The 18,235-nt window shown below is 41.7% G+C and overlaps 2 protein-coding genes across 3 annotated transcripts in view; one reads left to right on the plus strand and one right to left on the minus strand.

Annotated features, from left to right (window-relative positions):
* LOC112215288 (sialic acid-binding Ig-like lectin 7) overlaps positions 1-5,368 on the plus strand; it is an 18,664-nt gene extending 13,296 nt beyond the window's left edge. The window contains exons 2-7 of one of the 2 annotated variants that reach the window (XM_042298750.1): positions 1,280-1,666; positions 1,795-2,100; positions 2,236-2,502; positions 3,859-3,970; positions 4,084-4,141; positions 4,486-5,368. In XM_042298750.1, coding sequence (XP_042154684.1) covers positions 1,280-1,666; positions 1,795-2,100; positions 2,236-2,502; positions 3,859-3,970; positions 4,084-4,141; positions 4,486-4,758 — 1,403 coding nt within the window. In that variant the 3' untranslated portion in view covers positions 4,759-5,368. Of the gene's footprint in view, positions 1-1,087; positions 1,667-1,794; positions 2,101-2,235; positions 2,503-3,858; positions 3,971-4,083; positions 4,142-4,485 lie in introns of those variants that run through there. The other variant, XM_042298749.1, reaches the window with a different exon arrangement.
* Positions 5,369-15,510: 10,142 nt separating this feature from the next.
* LOC121839569 (B-cell receptor CD22-like) overlaps positions 15,511-18,235 on the minus strand; it is a gene marked incomplete in the record, with an annotated part of 17,747 nt that continues 15,022 nt past the window's right edge. The window contains 3 exon segments of the mRNA XM_042298630.1: positions 15,511-16,371; positions 16,716-16,773; positions 16,887-16,980. Of these exon segments, the coding sequence (XP_042154564.1) occupies positions 16,099-16,371; positions 16,716-16,773; positions 16,887-16,980 (425 nt within the window).

Consider the following 18,235-nt stretch of genomic DNA (forward strand, 5'->3'; position numbering starts at 1 on the left):
GATGGTACAGGGCAGCATAGGCAAGATACAGTAGATGATATCGAGTACAGTATATACATATGAGATAAGTATGTAAACCAAGTGGCATAGTTAAAGTGGCTAGTGATACATGTATTACATAAGGATGCAGTCGATGATATAGAGTACAGTATCAACGTATGCATATGAGATGAACAATGTAGGGTAAGTAACATTATATAAGGTAGCATTGTTTAAAGTGGCTAGTGATATATTTACATCATTTCCCATCGATTCCCATGATTAAAGTGGCTGGAGTAGAGTCAGTGTCATTGACAGTGTGTTGGCAGTAGCCACTCAATGTTAGTGGTGGCTGTTTAACAGTCTGATGGCCTTGAGATAGAAGCTGTTTTTCAGTCTCTCGGTCCCAGCTTTGATGCACCTGTACTGACCTCGCCTTCTGGATGGCAGCGGGGTGAACAGGCAGTGGCTCGGGTGGTTGATGTCCTTGATGATCTTTATGGCCTTCCTGTAGCATCGGGTGGTGTAGGTGTCCTGGAGGGCAGGTAGTTTGCCCCCGGTGATGCGTTGTGCAGACCTCACTACCCTCTGGAGAGCCTTACGGTTGAGGGCGGTGCAGTTGCCATACCAGGCGGTGATACAGCCCGCCAGGATGCTCTCGATTGTGCATCTGTAGAAGTTTGTGAGTGCTTTTGGTGACAAGCCGAATTTCTTCAGCCTCCTGAGGTTGAAGAGGCGCTGCTGCGCCTTCCTCACGATGCTGTCTGTGTGAGTGGACCAATTCAGTTTGTCTGTGATGTGTATGCCGAGGAACTTAAAACTTGCTACCCTCTCCACTACTGTTCCATCGATGTGGATGGGGGGTGTTCCCTCTGCTGTTTCCTGAAGTCCACAATCATCTCCTTAGTTTTGTTGACGTTGAGTGTGAGGTTATTTTCCTGACACCACACTCCGAGGGCCCTCACCTCCTCCCTGTAGGCCGTCTCGTCGTTGTTGGTAATCAAGCCTACCACTGTTGTGTCGTCCGCAAACTTGATGATTGAGTTGGAGGCGTGCATGGCCACGCAGTCGTGGGTGAACAGGGAGTACAGGAGAGGGCTCAGTCTAAAACGAGTATAGACATTAATAAATGCATTTCTATAGCTTCCAACATCTGTTTTACCCTGAAGGAGGAGTAACAAGATGGCTGTGCAGTTGCCTCCAAACAGAGGCCCCTGTCAGTCATCTAGGGTTAATACATATCATTGGACTGAACTGATAATATATCAGAACCTCCCTGATGTTGTCCTTTATGTTGCAGGTGTTTTGGCCTGTTTTGGTCGACGAGATTTGATCACCACAATGCCAGATAGACTGGATGTACTGACGGGCTCCTGTATGCAAATCCCATGTTCATTTGATATTGTTCACCAAAATAAGTATACATTTAACAGCACAATACTAACCTCTGGAGTGTGGATTAAAGGAAACCCATACTTTGGTGGGCGTCTGGACAGTGTGATATTTAACAGTACTGAGATGGTCAACAGATATCAAGGGGAGATAACTGGAAACATGTCCCAGAAGAACTGCACCACAGTCTTCTTCAATGTAACCACCAATTACACTGATAAATACTACTTCAGGATTGAGAGTCAACCATTCCGTGCAACAGACACTGAAAAGTTTGTTTCTATAGTTGTCAGTGGTAAGAGAATATTTAACTGTTTACCAACTATTTTTCCCAGTTTAGATTCCTTGCATCAAAGATAAGATAAGAACAAGTGGACAGTTTAACTATTAGAGTAAAATATATTTATCTACAATGTATTACAGATTTGCCTTCCAGTCCCATCATTACTGTCTCAGGTGAGGTAAAGGAAGGGACCCCTGTCAGTTTGAACTGCTCAGCTGTTGCTCCCTGTCCCGAACACCCCCCTGAGCTGACATGGACTCTCCCAACACATTTCACAACTGAGAACCAACTGCAGGAAAATCCAGACCAAACCAAATCATTTCTCTCCACGGTGACTTTCACTCCTTCATACCTTCATCATCAGAAGAACATCACTTGTACTGCAGTCTACCCAGTAGGGACAAGCAACAAGAGAGCTGAACATAACATGAAGCTTAACATTTCATGTAAGATTTAGTCACCGGTTCCTGAAGAATAGATCATTCTATCATGTTTCACTGATGATTGTAATAGAGTGGTTTTGATGAGACTATTCAATATACCATATCCAGATACATTCTAAATGAACCCCTCTCCCCCAGTCTCTCCTAAGGACACCACGGCCTCCATCAGTCCAGCTGATCCAGTACTAGTGGGCAGCTGTGTTAATCTGACCTGCAGCAGTACAGCCAACCCTCCTGTGACAAATTTCACCTGGTTCAAGATCAGTGAGGGTAAAACAACTCAGGTAGCATCTGGACTGAGTTACACCCTCAATGTTACTGTTGGTGATGGAGGACTGTACTACAGTGAAGCAAGAAATAGCCACGGCTGTGGGAAGTCGAATGAAGTGCAGCTGGCTATAAAAGGTCAAATGGGCACGTAGGGCACAATCGTAGATTAGATATACAATATATATTCAAAAGTATGTGGACACCCCTTCAAATGCGTGGATTCAGTTATTAAAGCCTCACATGTTGCTGACAGGTGTTTAAACTCGAGCACACAGCTATGCAATCTCCATAGACAAACATTGGCAGTAGGATGGCAACATTCACTACCGAATTCCAAACTGTCTTTGGAAGCAATGGCAGCACCAGAACTGTTTGATGAGGGCTTCATGAAATGGGTTTCCATGGCCGAACAGCCGCACACAAGCCTAAGATCACTATGCGCAGTGCCAAGAATCAGCTACAGTGGTGTAAAGCTCACTGCCATTGGACTCTGGAGAACTGGAAATCTGTTTTCTGGCGTGTTGAATATACGATTCACCATCTGGCAGTCCGGCTGGCGAATCTGGGTTTTGACGGATTCCAGGTGAACACTACCTGCCCCAAAGCATAGTGCCAACTGTACAGTTTGGTGGATAAGTGATTTTTCGGCGTACAACCTTCAGATGGCAGGGACGGATATTTTAGAACCCGGTTCGAAGGACCAATTGTTACAGGAATTAAATTCCTCTGTTTTAATACCCAATTAAAATGAAACACTCAATTCATAAGGATTTGTATGACCCTTATTTGTATAAAATGGACAGAGCCCAGTCTTAAAGTCAGCCAGCAGCTTTTTATTCACGAGAGTACTGCTCATTACACATTTTACCACAGGTTATAAACTGAAAATGACGTCATTAGTTTCAGTACTAGCCTGTGTCATCTCCGCTCTAGTACAATGGCTGTATGGTTCTCACATGTCTCTCCCTATTAAGATAATATATGACTGAGCCAAGGTCAGTTTGTTTAGATAAGCCTTCTAGCCAGACTGGCTATAAGTTCATTCATTTCTACCATGGACAGACAGTCATTGTTCTAACTCTTGATTATATTTACACACATTATATTCAGTACTAGGATTAAAAAGAAAATTCATACATATACAGTAACATAATAGTATTCTGATTAGTACATATACAGTAACATAATAGTATTCTGATTAGTAAGTCCTGATTGAAATGTATACATAATTAGTCATCATTGATAAAAAATTCCCTTAACAATAAGGAAAAATGGTCTGGGGCTGTTTTTCATGGTTTGGGCTGGGCCCCTTAGTTCCAGTGAAGGGAATTCTTAACGCTACAGCATACAATGACATTCTATATTCCATATTAATGCCCATGATTTTGGAATGAGATGTTCGACGAGCAGGTGTCCACATACTTTTGGTCATGTAGTGTACTTGAGAGAACTTTTTGCGAGAATTGACCATAATATGTGCTGTATTTTTAGGGCAAAAAGAGTCAAAAACCTCAGGGGTTGGTTTCTGGTTTCTGGTTTCTGGGGTTGCAGCAGGAACTCTGGGGACCATTTTGCTTATCAGCCTGATCAGTCTTTTTGTATGGTAAGAACTATTCCTGGCATCAACGCAAAACAATTTTATTTCTGCTGTGTTTGTGCTTTTGCAAATGAAAACCCTCTCAGTGCATTCAGAATACCTTTCTAAATGTCTTCCAGGAGGAGAAACTCAAGGCTCCACGATGGACTTGAAAGGACAGACAGTCCACAGGGACAGGTGGGAATAAGGCTCAACTTACAAAACCATCTACAAAGTGTATCTACGGAAGTACTGAATTAATGCTGAAACTATTTAAAATCATGAGGTTAACATAATTTCAGAGCAAGTTTAGGGGGAGATGACCCCATCGAAAGCAATGACACATCCTGTAAGAACATGGAATGATAACAGAATAGCTGTTGGACTTTGACAGTGTTTAATGTCTTTACACCTGTCAGTTGAATTGACATTTTCATTGACATCCCCTCAGTATGTGTTTTGTAACCTGCTGACCTTAGAGTTTTACACATTACTGAGCTTAGAGCTTTACACCTGTTCCTCTCTCTGTGTTCTCTCCACAGAACTCCCCGGTTGGGACACTGTGTACTAACCAGGCCACAGCCGGAGAGGAACCAGAGGAACCTGCAGAAGACCAGCCTGAAGAGATCCAATACGGTGACATAGACTTCTCCAAACTACAGACCAAAGAGACCCCAGCTGCAGCCCAGGACAGGATCCAGGGACAGGAGAGTGAGTACGCTGAAGTCAACGTGACTGGGAGAGGGGCTCAGGAACCACCTCTAAACAACCTAGATGGGCTTTATGCACAAGTCAATAAAATAAGTGCTTGTTAATTATTTTTCCAATGGGTATTAAGTGTTTTTATGTACAGTATTGTCATTGTGTATCTGTTTTCTATTGGTACTTTTGTTACATTTATAATTGTGTATAATTGTGTAATTATCTGCATAGTTGTAGAATTTGCTGGGTTGAAAAGAGTTTAACTGTTACTATAGTGGTGATATGATGATGCAGGCTACTCTTTATTTTGGACCATTTATTTTGAGTGTTGAGTTCACAGAGCATCTGTTTAATGGGTTCCAGTATAGAGGAACTGCTGAGTTCAACTAGCCAACTGAAGGCAGTTTAAGACCATATAAAGTCAATGATGACTGAGGAGAGAAGACACAGTTAGTTGGAGAGACAGTGGTCTGATACAAGACAGGAAGTTGGTGAAGTAAGTCTACATGACGGCAGAATGGTGTTAACATCTACTAGTCACTGTTTATCTTCATCTTTTGTGCAGTTACCAGACTAATAATATTATCTATTTTCAGTTTATATCTATTTAGAATTATTCTGTCAGTTTTTATGTTGAGTGTTAAATCAAAGAAACAATTGAGGCTGAATTTATTAAGGTTGTTTATTAATTGCACTGCAATAAAAACTTTTACATTCAATTTCCATGAAATCTTTTGGTCTTATTGGACCAACATTTAACATTAAAATGGATTAAATTGGATTAAATTTTGTGTCACTGTTCAACACACAACATGGAATTATGTTTTTAGACATAAAAATGAAAAGCTGAAAGTCAATATGTATTCAACACCCTTTCTATGGCAAGCCTAAATAAGTTCAGGAGTAAAGATTCCCTTAACTAGTCACATGACTTGCATGGATTCACTTTGTGTGCAATACTAGTGTTTAACATGATTTTTAAATGACTACCTCGTCTCTGTACCCCACACATACAATTATCTGTAAGGTCCCTCAGTCAAGCAGCAACTTTCAAACAGATATAACCAGCTTTTCCATTGCCTCACAAAGAAGGGCACCTGTTGGTAGATGGGTAAAATGAAAAGAAATCTGACATTGAAAACCCCTTTGAGCGTAGTGAGTTTATTAATTACACTTTGGATGGTTTATCAATACACCCAATCACTACAAAGATACAGGCGTCCTTCCTAACTCAGTCGCCGGAGAGGAAAAACACTGCACAGGGATTTCACCCACAGGAGGTTGGTGGCACCTTAATTGGGGAGAACGTACTCGTGGTAATGACTGGAGCAGAACAGGTGGAATGGTACCAAATACATCCAACATGTTTTCCATGTGTTTGATTCCATTCCATTTGCTCCGTTCCAGACATTATTATGAGTTGTCTTCCCCTCAACAGCCTCCACTGATTTCACCATAAGGTCAATAGTGACTTTAAAACAGTTACATAGTTTAACGGCAGTGATTGGAGAAAACTGAGGATGGATCAACAACATTGTGGAATAAGTCAAGGGGTTCTTTCTGAAGACACTGAGGATACCAAACATTAGGAACACCTTCCTAATTTTGAGTTGAAACCCCTTTTGTCTTCAGAACAGCCTCAGTTCATCAGGGAATGGACTCTACAAGGTGACGAAAGTGTTCCACAGGGATGCTGGCCCATTATGACTCCAATGCTTCCTACAGTTGGGTCAAGTTGGATGGATTTCCTTTGGGGGGTGGACCATTCTTGATACACACCAGAAACTGTTTAGAGTGAAAAAACCCAGCAGTATTGCAGTTCCTGAAACCAGTGCGCCTGGCACCTACTACCACACCTCGTTCAGAGGCACTTACATGTTTTGTCTTGCACAAACACCCTCTAAATGGCACACATACACAACACACTTCTCAATTGTCTCAAGGCTTAAAAATCCTTCTTTAACCTGTCTCCTCCCCTTCATCTACACTGAAGTGGATTTAACAAGTGACTTCAATAAGGGATCATAGCTTTCACTTGGATTCATCTGGTCAGTCTATGTCATGGAAAGAGCAATACGATTGGTTCTGTTATATCACCTAATAACTACTCATATATCCATTGATAGTGAGTGGTAGCCTGATCTGCATGCAGGCACATCGTTTCATTGTATTTTCATACATTTTATCCACATACAGTGGGGCAAAAAAGTATTTAGTCAGCCACCAATTGTGCAAGTTCTCCCACTTAAAAAGATGAGAGATGCATGTAATGTTCATCATAGGTACACTTCAACTATGACAGACAAAATTAGAAGAAAAAAAATCCAGAAAATCACATTGTAGGATTTTTAATGAATTTATTTGCAAATGAGTGATTTGTCCAAATGTAGTTTTCTCGCAAGTTGAGGAGAATTGGGCTGCAGGTTAGGAGAATTAACGTAGCAGGTTATGATAATTAGATCAAGGAACGGAAAAGTGTTAGGATTAGCTCAAATGCTAAAAGAATTTGACGTCAATTTTACAAAAGCTTTATCCCAACTAGACTTTTGTAGAGTGAGCCATGTCCAACTTGCCTCCCAGTACCTGTAGGTCACGGTCTCCCTCCTGTGGCGCTCGGGACATTCTTTTCACACCACTTCAATAAGAAGTGATTTTGGTAGCAGGTTAGGAGCAGGGCTGGACTACAGAACGGCCCCAGATAGCATATGATAGAAAAATGTGTTGAATAGTGGGAAATTAGCTCGAAAACAATAACATTGTTTGTCAGCTTCATGACATCATGTCGAATAACATTCTAAAACTGTAAATATGTATCTCTGCACCATGGGTTGAAATGCCCTCCCCACCATGGCAAAATGGGTTGAAATGCCCTCCCCACCATGGCAAAATGGGTTGAAATGCCCTCCCCACCATGGCAAAATGGGTTGAAATGCCCTCCCCACCATGGCAAAATGGGTTGAAATGCAGTAAGTAAGAGGGGGGTGTGGGGTCGTCCGACCCTGGTTAGGAGAGCATTTTCACTAACCGTAACCCATAGCCGTAATTCTCCTAACCTGCTACATAAATTCTTCTAGCCCGATACGACAAAGTCAAATCTGTATAGAAGTGGTGTGAAAATGTGTCATCCAGCCCACCAGGGTTTTCTTGGCAAATAGACATTAAAGAGGAAGTTAACACACACAATACATTGCATTGAACCATCCCCATATCAAATACACAATGTCTTTCAGTTGTAAAGCTAATACATGAACAAACAGCAGTACATTAGAACATATTGAATCTCATTACTCATAATTAATCTCCTTTAATTTATTTTGAACATTAGAATTAACAGAAAAGATAGTGAAGAAGTCGATACTTGCCTTAGACGGTAACGTAAACTGTCTACAGCAGAAACTGTTACACACATTGGGAGGTCTGATAAACTAAAGTGCTGAAATTCATGTGGCACATCTCACATCTCATCAGTGAAGTACTTCCTAATATGTGTATGAGAAATCATTTTAAAGGAATACTACTGTATTTAATGTCCCTTTTTCGGGGTAGGACAGGTCAGCAGAATTTTGAAACGGGCCCCTGAATCACTAAGTCCGCCCCCAATAAATTGCTAAAATAAACTTTTGGCAGCAAAACCATCTCCCTCTTCCGTATCTCCTGTATCTCCTGTATCTCCTGTATCTCCAGTATCTCCTGTATCTCCCGTATCTCCTGTATCTCCAGTATCTCCTGTATCTCCCTCTCCTGTATCTCCCGTATCTCCCGTATCTCCTGTATCTCCTCTCCTGTATCTCCTGTATCTCCCTCTCCTGTATCTCCCTGTATCTCCCGTATCTCCCGTATCTCCAGTATCTCCTGTATCTCCCTCTCACTGTATCTCCTGTATCTCCTGTATCTCCCTCTCCTGTATCTCCCGTATCGCCCGTATCTCCCGTATCTCCTGTATCTCCTGTATCTCTCGTATCTCCTGTATCTCCTGTATCTCCTGTATCTCCTGTATCTCTCGTATCTCCTGTATCTCCTGTATCTCCCGTATCTTCCGTATCTCCTGTATCTCCTGTATCTCCCGTATCTTCCGTATCTCCTGTATCTCCTGTATCTCCTGTATCTCCCGTATCTCCTGTATCTCCAGTATCTCCTGTATCTCCCTCTCCTGTATCTCCTGTATCTCCCTCTCCTGTATCTCCCGTATCTCCTGTATCTCCTGTATCTCCCGTATCTCCTGTATCTCTCGTATCTCCTGTATCTCTCGTATCTGCTGTATCTCCAGTATCTCCTGTATCTCCCTCTCCTGTATCTCCGTATCTCCTGTATCTCCTGTATCTCCCGTATCTCCTGTATCTCTCGTATCTCCTGTATCTCCCGTATCTGCTGTATCTCCAGTATCTCCTGTATCTCCCTCTCCTGTATCTCCTGTATCTCCCTCTCCTGTATCTCCCGTATCTCCTGTATCTCCTGTATCTCTCGTATCTCCTGTATCTCCCGTATCTGCTGTATCTCCCAGGCTTGAATGGGAATATCTGTGGGATTTAAAAAATATTGTTAATTTATGAACCAAGATTCACTATTAATTTATTAAAATAAAGAAAGTAAAAATTTAATTAGAGATCTATACAAAACATAAGGTTGTCACATTATTTTTCAACATGAAAAACAGACTTGGTATGAAACAGAGTAACTGTAATTGTATCTGAGTGATTCTCACACACCACTCAACTTCTCCTACACCAACCTCCTCTTTGAAGTCTATTTGCCAAGAGGAGCCTGCTGGGCTGGATGCCACAGAGACAATCTTTTCACTCCACTTTGATACGGAATTGACTGTTTTGTAGCAGTTTATGAGAACTTATGCAGCAGGTTAGGAGACTGAGGTTAAGGTTAGGTAAAAGGGTTAGGGTTAGGGAAAATGCTCTCCTAAACCATGGTTTGATGACCGCATTTGGGACCCTGAGCTTACGTTCCTGCAATACAACACATTTTGCCATGGTGCAGGTATATCTCACCCCCAAAGCCAATTCTTTATTTGGCCGCCTATCCTTCCAGTTCTCTGCTGCCAATGACTGGAACAAACTGCAAAAATCACTAAAGCTGGAGACTCTTACCTCCCTCACTAGCTTTAAGCTCCAGCTGTCAGAGCAGCTCACTGATCTCTGCATCTGTACATAGCTCATCTGTAAATAGCCCATCCAATCTACCTCATCCCCATACTGTATTTATTTTATTTATCTTGCTCCTTTGCACCCCTGTATCTCTACTTGCACAGTCATCTTCTGCACATTCTACCATCCCAGTGTTTAATTGCTATATTGTAATTACTTCGCAACCATGGCCTATGCTCCAGTTTCAACTGTTCTGCCTTATTATTATTCGACCATGCTGGTCATTTATGAACATTTGAACATCTTGGCCATGTTCTGTTATAATCTCCACCCGGCACAGCCAGAAGAGGACTGGCCACCCCACATATGCTCTCTCTAATTCTCTCTTTCTTTCTCTCTCTCGGAGGACCTGCGCCCTAGGACCATGCCCCAGGACTACCTGACATGATGACTCCTTGCTGTCCCCAGTCCACCTGACCGTGCTGCTGCTCCAGTTTCAACTGTTCTGCCTTATTATTATTCGACCATGCTGGTCATTTATGAACATTTGAACATCTTGGCCATGTTCTGTTATAATCTCCACCCGGCACAGCCAGAAGAGGACTGGCCACCCCACATAGCCTGGTTCCTCTCTAGGTTTCTTCCTAGGTTTTGGCCTTTCTAGGGAGTTTTTCCTAGCCACTGTGCTTCTACACCTGCATTGCTTGCTGTTTGGGGTTTTAGGCTGGGTTTCTGTACAGCACTTTGAGATATCAGCTGATGTACGAAGGGCTATATAAATAAATTTGATTTGATTTGATTTATTTATTGCCTTATATAGATTGTATATAGATGTTTCTACTGTATTATTGATTGTATGTTTGTTTATTCTATGTGTAACTCTGTTGTTGTGTGTGTCTAACTGCTTTGCTTTATCTTGGCCAGGTCACAGTTGCAAATGAGAACTTGTTCTCAACTAGCATACCTGGTTAAATAAAGGTAAAATAAATATATATATATATATATATATATTTAAATGAGGTTGATAGGAAAGTTTTCAGTTTTAAAGCTAATTTCCTGTAATTCTACACACGTTGCTATCATATGCTATCTGGGGCCGTTCGGTAATCTGTCCCTGCTCCTAACCTGCTACCAAAATAATTTCTTATTGAAGTGGTGTGAAAAGAGTGTGTCCCGTGTGCAACAGGACAGAGGAGAGAGCCAGTTATGAGCCAGCAACAGGAGAGAGCCAGTTATGTGGAAACTGCTTTGCCTATATGTGGGTAAAATGTACAAACTTACAAATAAACAACGTGTCTGCATACAGTTCAGGCTTCCACTCACTGTCAATGGATATATGAGTAGGTATTAGGTGATAGATCAGAATCAGTGTTCAGCTGTATCTTACTGCTCTTTCCATGACATAGACTGACCAGGTGACTCCAAGTTAAAGCTATGATCCCTTATTGAAGTCAGTTGTTAAATCCACTTCAGTGTAGACGAAGGGGAGGAGACAGGTTAAAGAAGGATTTTTAAGCCTTGAGACAATTGAGAAGTGTGTTGTGTATGGGTGCCATTTAGAGGGTGTTTGGGCAAGACAAAACAATGTACGTGTCTTTGAATGAGGTGTGGTAGTAGATGCCAGGCGCACTGGTTTGTGACAAGAACTGCAACACTGCTGGGTTTATTCACACAGTTTCCTGTGTGTATCAAGAATGATCCACCACCCAAAAAACATCCAGCCAACTTGACACAACTGTGGGAAGCATTTGAGTCATAATGGGCCTTCATCCCCTTGGAACACTTTGTAGAGTCCCTGCCCTGATGAATTGAGGCTGTTCTGGAGACAAAAGGGGTGCAACTCAAATCATGTTTGGTGTACTCAGTGCCCCCAGAAAGTATTCATACCTCTTGACTTAATAAACATTTTGGAGTGTTACAACCTGAAATAAAAATATATTAAAAAATATGTATTTTCTCACCCCTCTATACACAATACCCCTTAATAACAAAGATAAAATATGTATTTTCACACCCCTCTATACACAATACCCCTTAATAACAAAGATAAAATATGTATTTTCACACCCCTCTATACACAATACCCCTTAATAACAAAGATAAAATATGTATTTTCACACCCCTCTATACACAATACCCCTTAATAACAAAGATAAAATATGTATTTTCACACCCCTCTATACACAATACCCCTTAATAACAAAGATAAAATATGTATTTTCACACCCCTCTATACACAATACCCCTTAATAACAAAGATAAAATATGTATTTTCTCACCCCTCTATACACAATACCCCTTAATAACAAAGATAAAATATGTCTTTAGAAATGTTTGCAGATGAATTGAAAATGAAATACAGAAATATCTAATTGACGTATGTTAGAATCACATTTGGCAGTGATTACAGCTGTGAGTCCTTCTGGGTAAGTCTGTAAGAGCGTTCCTGGATTGTACAATATGTTTACATTATTCTTTAAAAAATGATTCAATCCCTGTCAAGTTGGTTGTTGATCATTGCTAGACGGCCATAACATGGTGCAGCCATCACCATGCTTGAAAATATGAAGAGTGGTACTCAGTGATGTGTTGTGTTGGATTTGCCCCAAATATAACCCTTTGCATTCCGGACATAGAATACATTTATTTTGACCATTGTTTTGCAGTTTTACTTTAATGCCTTATTGCAAACAGGATGTAAGTTTTGGAATATGTTTATTCGTACATGTTTCCTTCTTTTCAATCTGTCATTTAGGTTAGTATTGTGGAGTAACTACAAAATTGTTGATCCGTCCTAAGTTTTCTGCTATCACAGCCATTAAACTATGAAACTGTTTTAAAGTCAAAATGGACCTTTTGGTGAAATCAGTGGAGGCTGCTGAGGGGAAGACAACTCATAATAATGTCTGGAACGGAGCAAATGGATTGGAATCAAACACATGGAAAACTTGTTGGATGTATTTGGTACTGAGTTAGCAAGGACGCCTGTATCTTTGTAGTGATTGGGTGTATTGATAAACCTTCCAAAGTGTAATTAATAAACTCACTACGCTCAAAGGGATATGTCAGATTTCTTTTCTTTTTACCCATCTACCAACAGGTGCCCTTCTTTGTGAGGCAATGGAAAAGCTGGTTATATCTGTTTGAAAGTTGCTGCTTGACTGAGGGACCTTACAGATAATTGTATGTGTGGGGTACAGAGACGAGGTAGTCATTTAAAAATCATGTTAAACACTAGTATTGCACACAAAAGCCCAGGTAGGGGCGAGGAGAGAGACTGAAGTTATACTGTTACATTGATGCTGTTGACCCGGATCACTGGTTGCTGCGGAAAAGGAGGAGGTCAAAAGGAGGGTGAGTGTAACCGATGTGACATGGCTAGCTAGTTAGCGTGGTGTGTGCTAATAGCATTTCAATCTGAGACCTTGAAGTAGTTGTTCCCCTTGCTCTGCAGGGGACGTGGCTTTTGTGGAGCAATGGCTAAAGATGCTTCTTGGGAAGCAGTTGTTGAAAGAGGGTCCTTCGTTTGAGCCCAAGTAGGGGCGAGGACAGGGACGGAAGTGAAACTGTTACATTATAATCACCTCTGGCAGTGATTACAGCTGTGAGTCTTTCTGGGTAAGACTATAAGTGCTTTGCACACCTGGAATGTACAATATTTGCACATTTTCAAGCCAATCAAAACTGTAACTTGGACAATTAGGAACATACAATATTGTCATAGTAAGCAACTCTGGTATATATTTGGCTTTTTGTTTTAGGTTATTGACCTGCTGAAAAGTGAATTTGCGTCCCAGTGAAATTCGCTGCTTGACTGAGGGACCTTACAGATAATTGTATGTGTGGGGTACAGAGATGAGGTAGTCATTCAAAAATCATGTTTAACACTATTATTGCACACAGAGTGAATCCATGCAACTGATGTGACTAGTTAAGCAAATCTTTACTCCTGAACTTATTTAGTAACAATCCTCTTGGTCTGATGAAGAATAGTCAAGATCGGACCAAAACGCAGCATGGGAAGTGTTTATGATAATATTTATTTTAACTCAGAACACTAAGACAAAATAACACAAAAAAAAAAAACCTATGCCCACCACAAAACAGTTCTGTCTGGTGCAGAGACAGAAAACAACTACCCACAAACACAGGTGGGAACAGGCTACCTAAGTATGGTTCTCAATCAGAGACAACGATTGCCAGCTGCCTCTGATTGGGAACCATACCAGGCCAAACACATAGAAATACACCACACAGAACAAAACATAGAATGAACAACATAGAATGCCCACCCCAACTCACGCCCTGACCAAACCAAAATAGAAACATAAAAATTTAAACTCCGTTTTTCACAATTCCTGACATTTAATCCAAGTAACAATTCCCTGTCTTGGGTTAATTCGGCTCACCACTTTATTTTAAGAATGTGAAATAATAATAGTAGAGAGAATGATTAATTTCAGCTTATATTTCTTTCATCACATTCCCAGTGGGTCAGAAGTTTACATACACGCAATTAGTATTTGTTAGCATTGCCTTTAAATTGTTTAACTTGGGTCAAACGTTTCGGGTAGCCTTCCACAAGTTTCCCACAATAAGTAGGGTGAATTTTGGCCCATTCCTCCTGACAGAGCTGGAGTAACTAAGTCAGGTCTGTAGGCCTCCTTGCTCACACACGCTTTTTCAGTTCTGCCCACAAATTTTCTGGGCTTTGTGGTGGCCACAATACCTTGACTTTGTTGTCCTTAAGCCACTTTGCCACAACTTTGGAAGTATGCCTGGGGTCATTGTCCACTTGGAAGACCCATTTGCGACCAAGCTTTACCTTCCTGACTGATGTCTTGAGATGTTGCTTCAATATATCCACATAATTTTCCTCCCTCATGATGCCATCTATTTTGTGAAGTGCATCAGTCCCTCCTGCAGCAAAGCACCCCCACAACATGATGCTGCCACCCCCTTGCTTCACAGTTGGGATAGAGTTCTTCGGCTTGCAAGCCTCCCCCTTTTCCTCCAAACACAACAACGGTCATTATGGCCAAACAGTTCTATTTTTGTTTCATTAGACCAAAGGACATTTCTCCAAAAACTACAATCTTTGTCCGCATGTGCAGTTGCAAACCGTAGTCTATCGTTTTTATGGCGGTTTTGGAGCATTGGCTTCTTCCTTGCTGAGCGACCTTTCAGGTTATGTCGATATAGGACTCGTTTTACTGTGGAAATAGATACTTTTGTACCTGTTTCCTCCAGCATCTTCACAAGGTCCTTTGCTGCTGTTCTGGTATTGATTTGCACTTTTCGCACCAAAGTAGGTTCATCTCTAGGATGCACAACGTGTCTCCTTCCTGAGTGGTATGACGGCTGCGTGGTCCCATGGTGCTTATATGTGCGTACTATTGTTCGTACAGATGAACTTGGTACCTTCAGGCAATTGGAAATTGAACCAGACTTGTGGAGGTCTACATTTTTTTTCTGAGGTCTTGGCTGATTTCTTTGTCAAGCAAAGAGGCACTGAGTTTGAAGGTCGGCTTTGAAATACATCCAGAGGTACACCTCCAATTGACTCAAATGATGTTAATCAGAAGCTTCTAAAGCCATGACATAATTTTCTGGAATTTTCCAAGCTGTTTAAAGGCACAGTCAACATAGTGCATGTAAACTTCTGACCCACTGGAATTGTGATACAGTGAATTATAAGTGAAATAATCTGTCTGTAAACAAATGTTGGAAAAATTACTTGTGTTATGCACAAAGTAGATGTCCTAACCGACTTGCCAAAACTATAGTTTGTTAACAAGAAATTTGTGGAGTGGTTGAAAAATGAATTTTAATGACTCCAACCTATCTGTATGTAAACTTCTGACTCCAACTGTATAAACTGAAAATAGATAATATTGTTATTCTGGTAACTGCACAAAAGATGAAGATAAACAGTAACTAGTAGATGTTAACACCATTCTGCCATCATGTCGACTTACTTCACCAACTTCCTGTCTTGTATCAGACCACTGTCTCTCCAACTAACTGTGTCTTCTCTCCTCAGTCATCATTGACTTTATATGGTCTTAAACTGCCTTCAGTGGGCTAGTTGAACTCAGCAGTTCCTCTATACTGGAACCCATTAAACAGATGCTCTGTGAACTCAACACTCAAAATAAATGGTCTAAAATAAAGAGTAGCCTGCATCATCATATCAACACTATAGTAACAGTTAAACACTTTTCATCCCAGAAAATTCTACAAATATGCAGATAATCAAAGAGCACACAATTATAAATGTAACAAAAGTACCAATAGAAACAGATACACAATGACAATACTGTACATAAAAACACTTAATATTCATCGGCAAAATACTTAGCATCCACCTGTTTTATTCACTTGTGCATAAAGCCCATCTAGGTTGTTAAGAGGTGGTTCCTGAGCCCCTCTCCCAGTCGCGTTGACTTCAGCGTACTCACTCTCCTGTCCCTGGATCCTGTCCTGGGCTGCAGCAGGGGTCTCTTTGGTCTGTAGTTTGGAGAAGTCTATGTCACCGTAGTGGATCTCTTCAGGCTGGTCTTCTGCAGGTTCCTCTGGTTCCTCTCCGGCTGTGGCCTGGTTAGTACACACTGTCCCAACCGGGGAGTTCTGTGGAGAGAACACAGAGAGAGGAACAGGTGTAAATCTCTAAGCTCAGTAATGTGTAAAACTCTAAGGTCAGCAGGTTACACAACACATACTGATGGGATGTCAATGAAAATGTCAATTCAACTGACAGGTGTAAAGACAGTAAACACTGTCAAAGTCCAACAGCCATTCTGTTATCATTCCATGTCATTACAGGATGTGGCATTGCTTTCGATGTGGTCATCTCCCCCTAAACTTGCTCTGAAACTATGTTAACCTCATGGCTTTAAATAGTTTCAGCATTAATTCAGTACCTCCTTAGATACACTTTGTAGATGGTTTTGTAAGTTGAGCCTTATTCCCACCTGTCCCTGTGGACTGTCTGTCCTTTCAAGTCCATCGTGGAGCCTCGAGTTTCTCCTCCTGGAAGACATTTAGAAAGGTATTCTGAATGCACTGAGAGGGTTTTCATATGCAAAAGCACAAACACAGCAGAAATAAAATTGTTTTGCGTTGATGCCAGGAATAGTTCTTACCATACAAAAAGACTGATCAGGCTGATAAGCAAAATGGCCCCCAGAGTTCCTGCTGCAACCCCAAACACCATTGGGTTTTTTGGCTCTTTTTGCCCTAAAAATACAGCACATATTATGGTCAATTCTCACAAAAAGATCTCTCAAGTACACTACATGACCAAAAGTATGTGGACACCTGCTCGTCGAACATCTCATTCCAAAATCATGGGCATTAATATGGAATATAGAATGTCATTGTATGCTGTAGCGTTAAGAATTCCCTTCACTGGAACTAAGGGGCCTAGCCCAAACCATGAAAAACAGCCCCAGACCATTATTCCTCATCCACCAAACTTTACAGTTGGCACTATGCTTTGGTGCAGGTTGTGTTCACCTGGAATCCGTCAAATCCCAGATTCACCGGGCCTCCCGAGTGGTGCCTTGGTTAAGGGCGCTGTACTGCAGCGCCAGCTGTGCCATCAGAGTCTCTGGGTTCGCGCCCAGGCTCTGTCGTAACCGGCCGCGACCGGGAGGTCCGTGGGGCGACGCACAATTGGCCTAGCGTCATCCGGGTTTGGGAGGGCTTGGTCGGTAGGGATGTCCTTGTCTCATCGCGCACCAGCGACTCCTGTGGCGGGCCGGGCGCAGTGCGCGCTAACCAAGGTTGCCAGGTGCATGGTGTACCCTCCGACACATTGGTGAAGCTGGCTTCCGGGTTGGATGCGCGCTGTGTTAAGAAGTAGTACGGCTGGTTGGGTTGTGTATCGGAGGACGCATGACTTTCAACCTTCGTCTCTCCCGAGCCCGTACGGGAGTTGTAGCAATGAGACAAGATAGTAGCTACTACAACAATTGGTTACCACGAAATTGGGGAGAAAAAAGGGGTACATTTAAAAAAAACTATAATAAAAAAATTAAAATATCCCAGATTCGTCCGCCGGACTGCCAGATGGTTAATCGTATTTTCAACACGCCAGAAAACAGATTTCCACTTCTCCAGAGTCCAATGGCAGTGAGCTTTACACCACTGCAGCTGATTCTTGGCACTGCGCATAGTGATCTTAGGCTTGTGTGCGGCTGTTCGGCCATGGAAACCCATTTCATGAAGCCCTCATCAAACAGTTCTTGTGCTGCCATTGCTTCCAAAGGCAGTTTGGAACTCGGTAGTGAATGTTGCCATCCTACTGCCAATGTTTGTCTACGGAAATTGCATAGCTGTGTGCTTGATTTTAAACACCTGTCAGCAACATGTGTGGCTTTAACTTATATTTAACTTTAACTTATAACTGAATCCACGCATTTGAAGGGGTGTCCACATACTTTTGAATATATAGTGTATATCTAACCTACGATTGTGTCCTTCGTGCCCA

This window comes from Oncorhynchus tshawytscha, linkage group LG16 (genome assembly GCF_018296145.1).
Source record: "Oncorhynchus tshawytscha isolate Ot180627B linkage group LG16, Otsh_v2.0, whole genome shotgun sequence".
Lineage (NCBI taxonomy): Eukaryota > Metazoa > Chordata > Actinopteri > Salmoniformes > Salmonidae > Oncorhynchus > Oncorhynchus tshawytscha.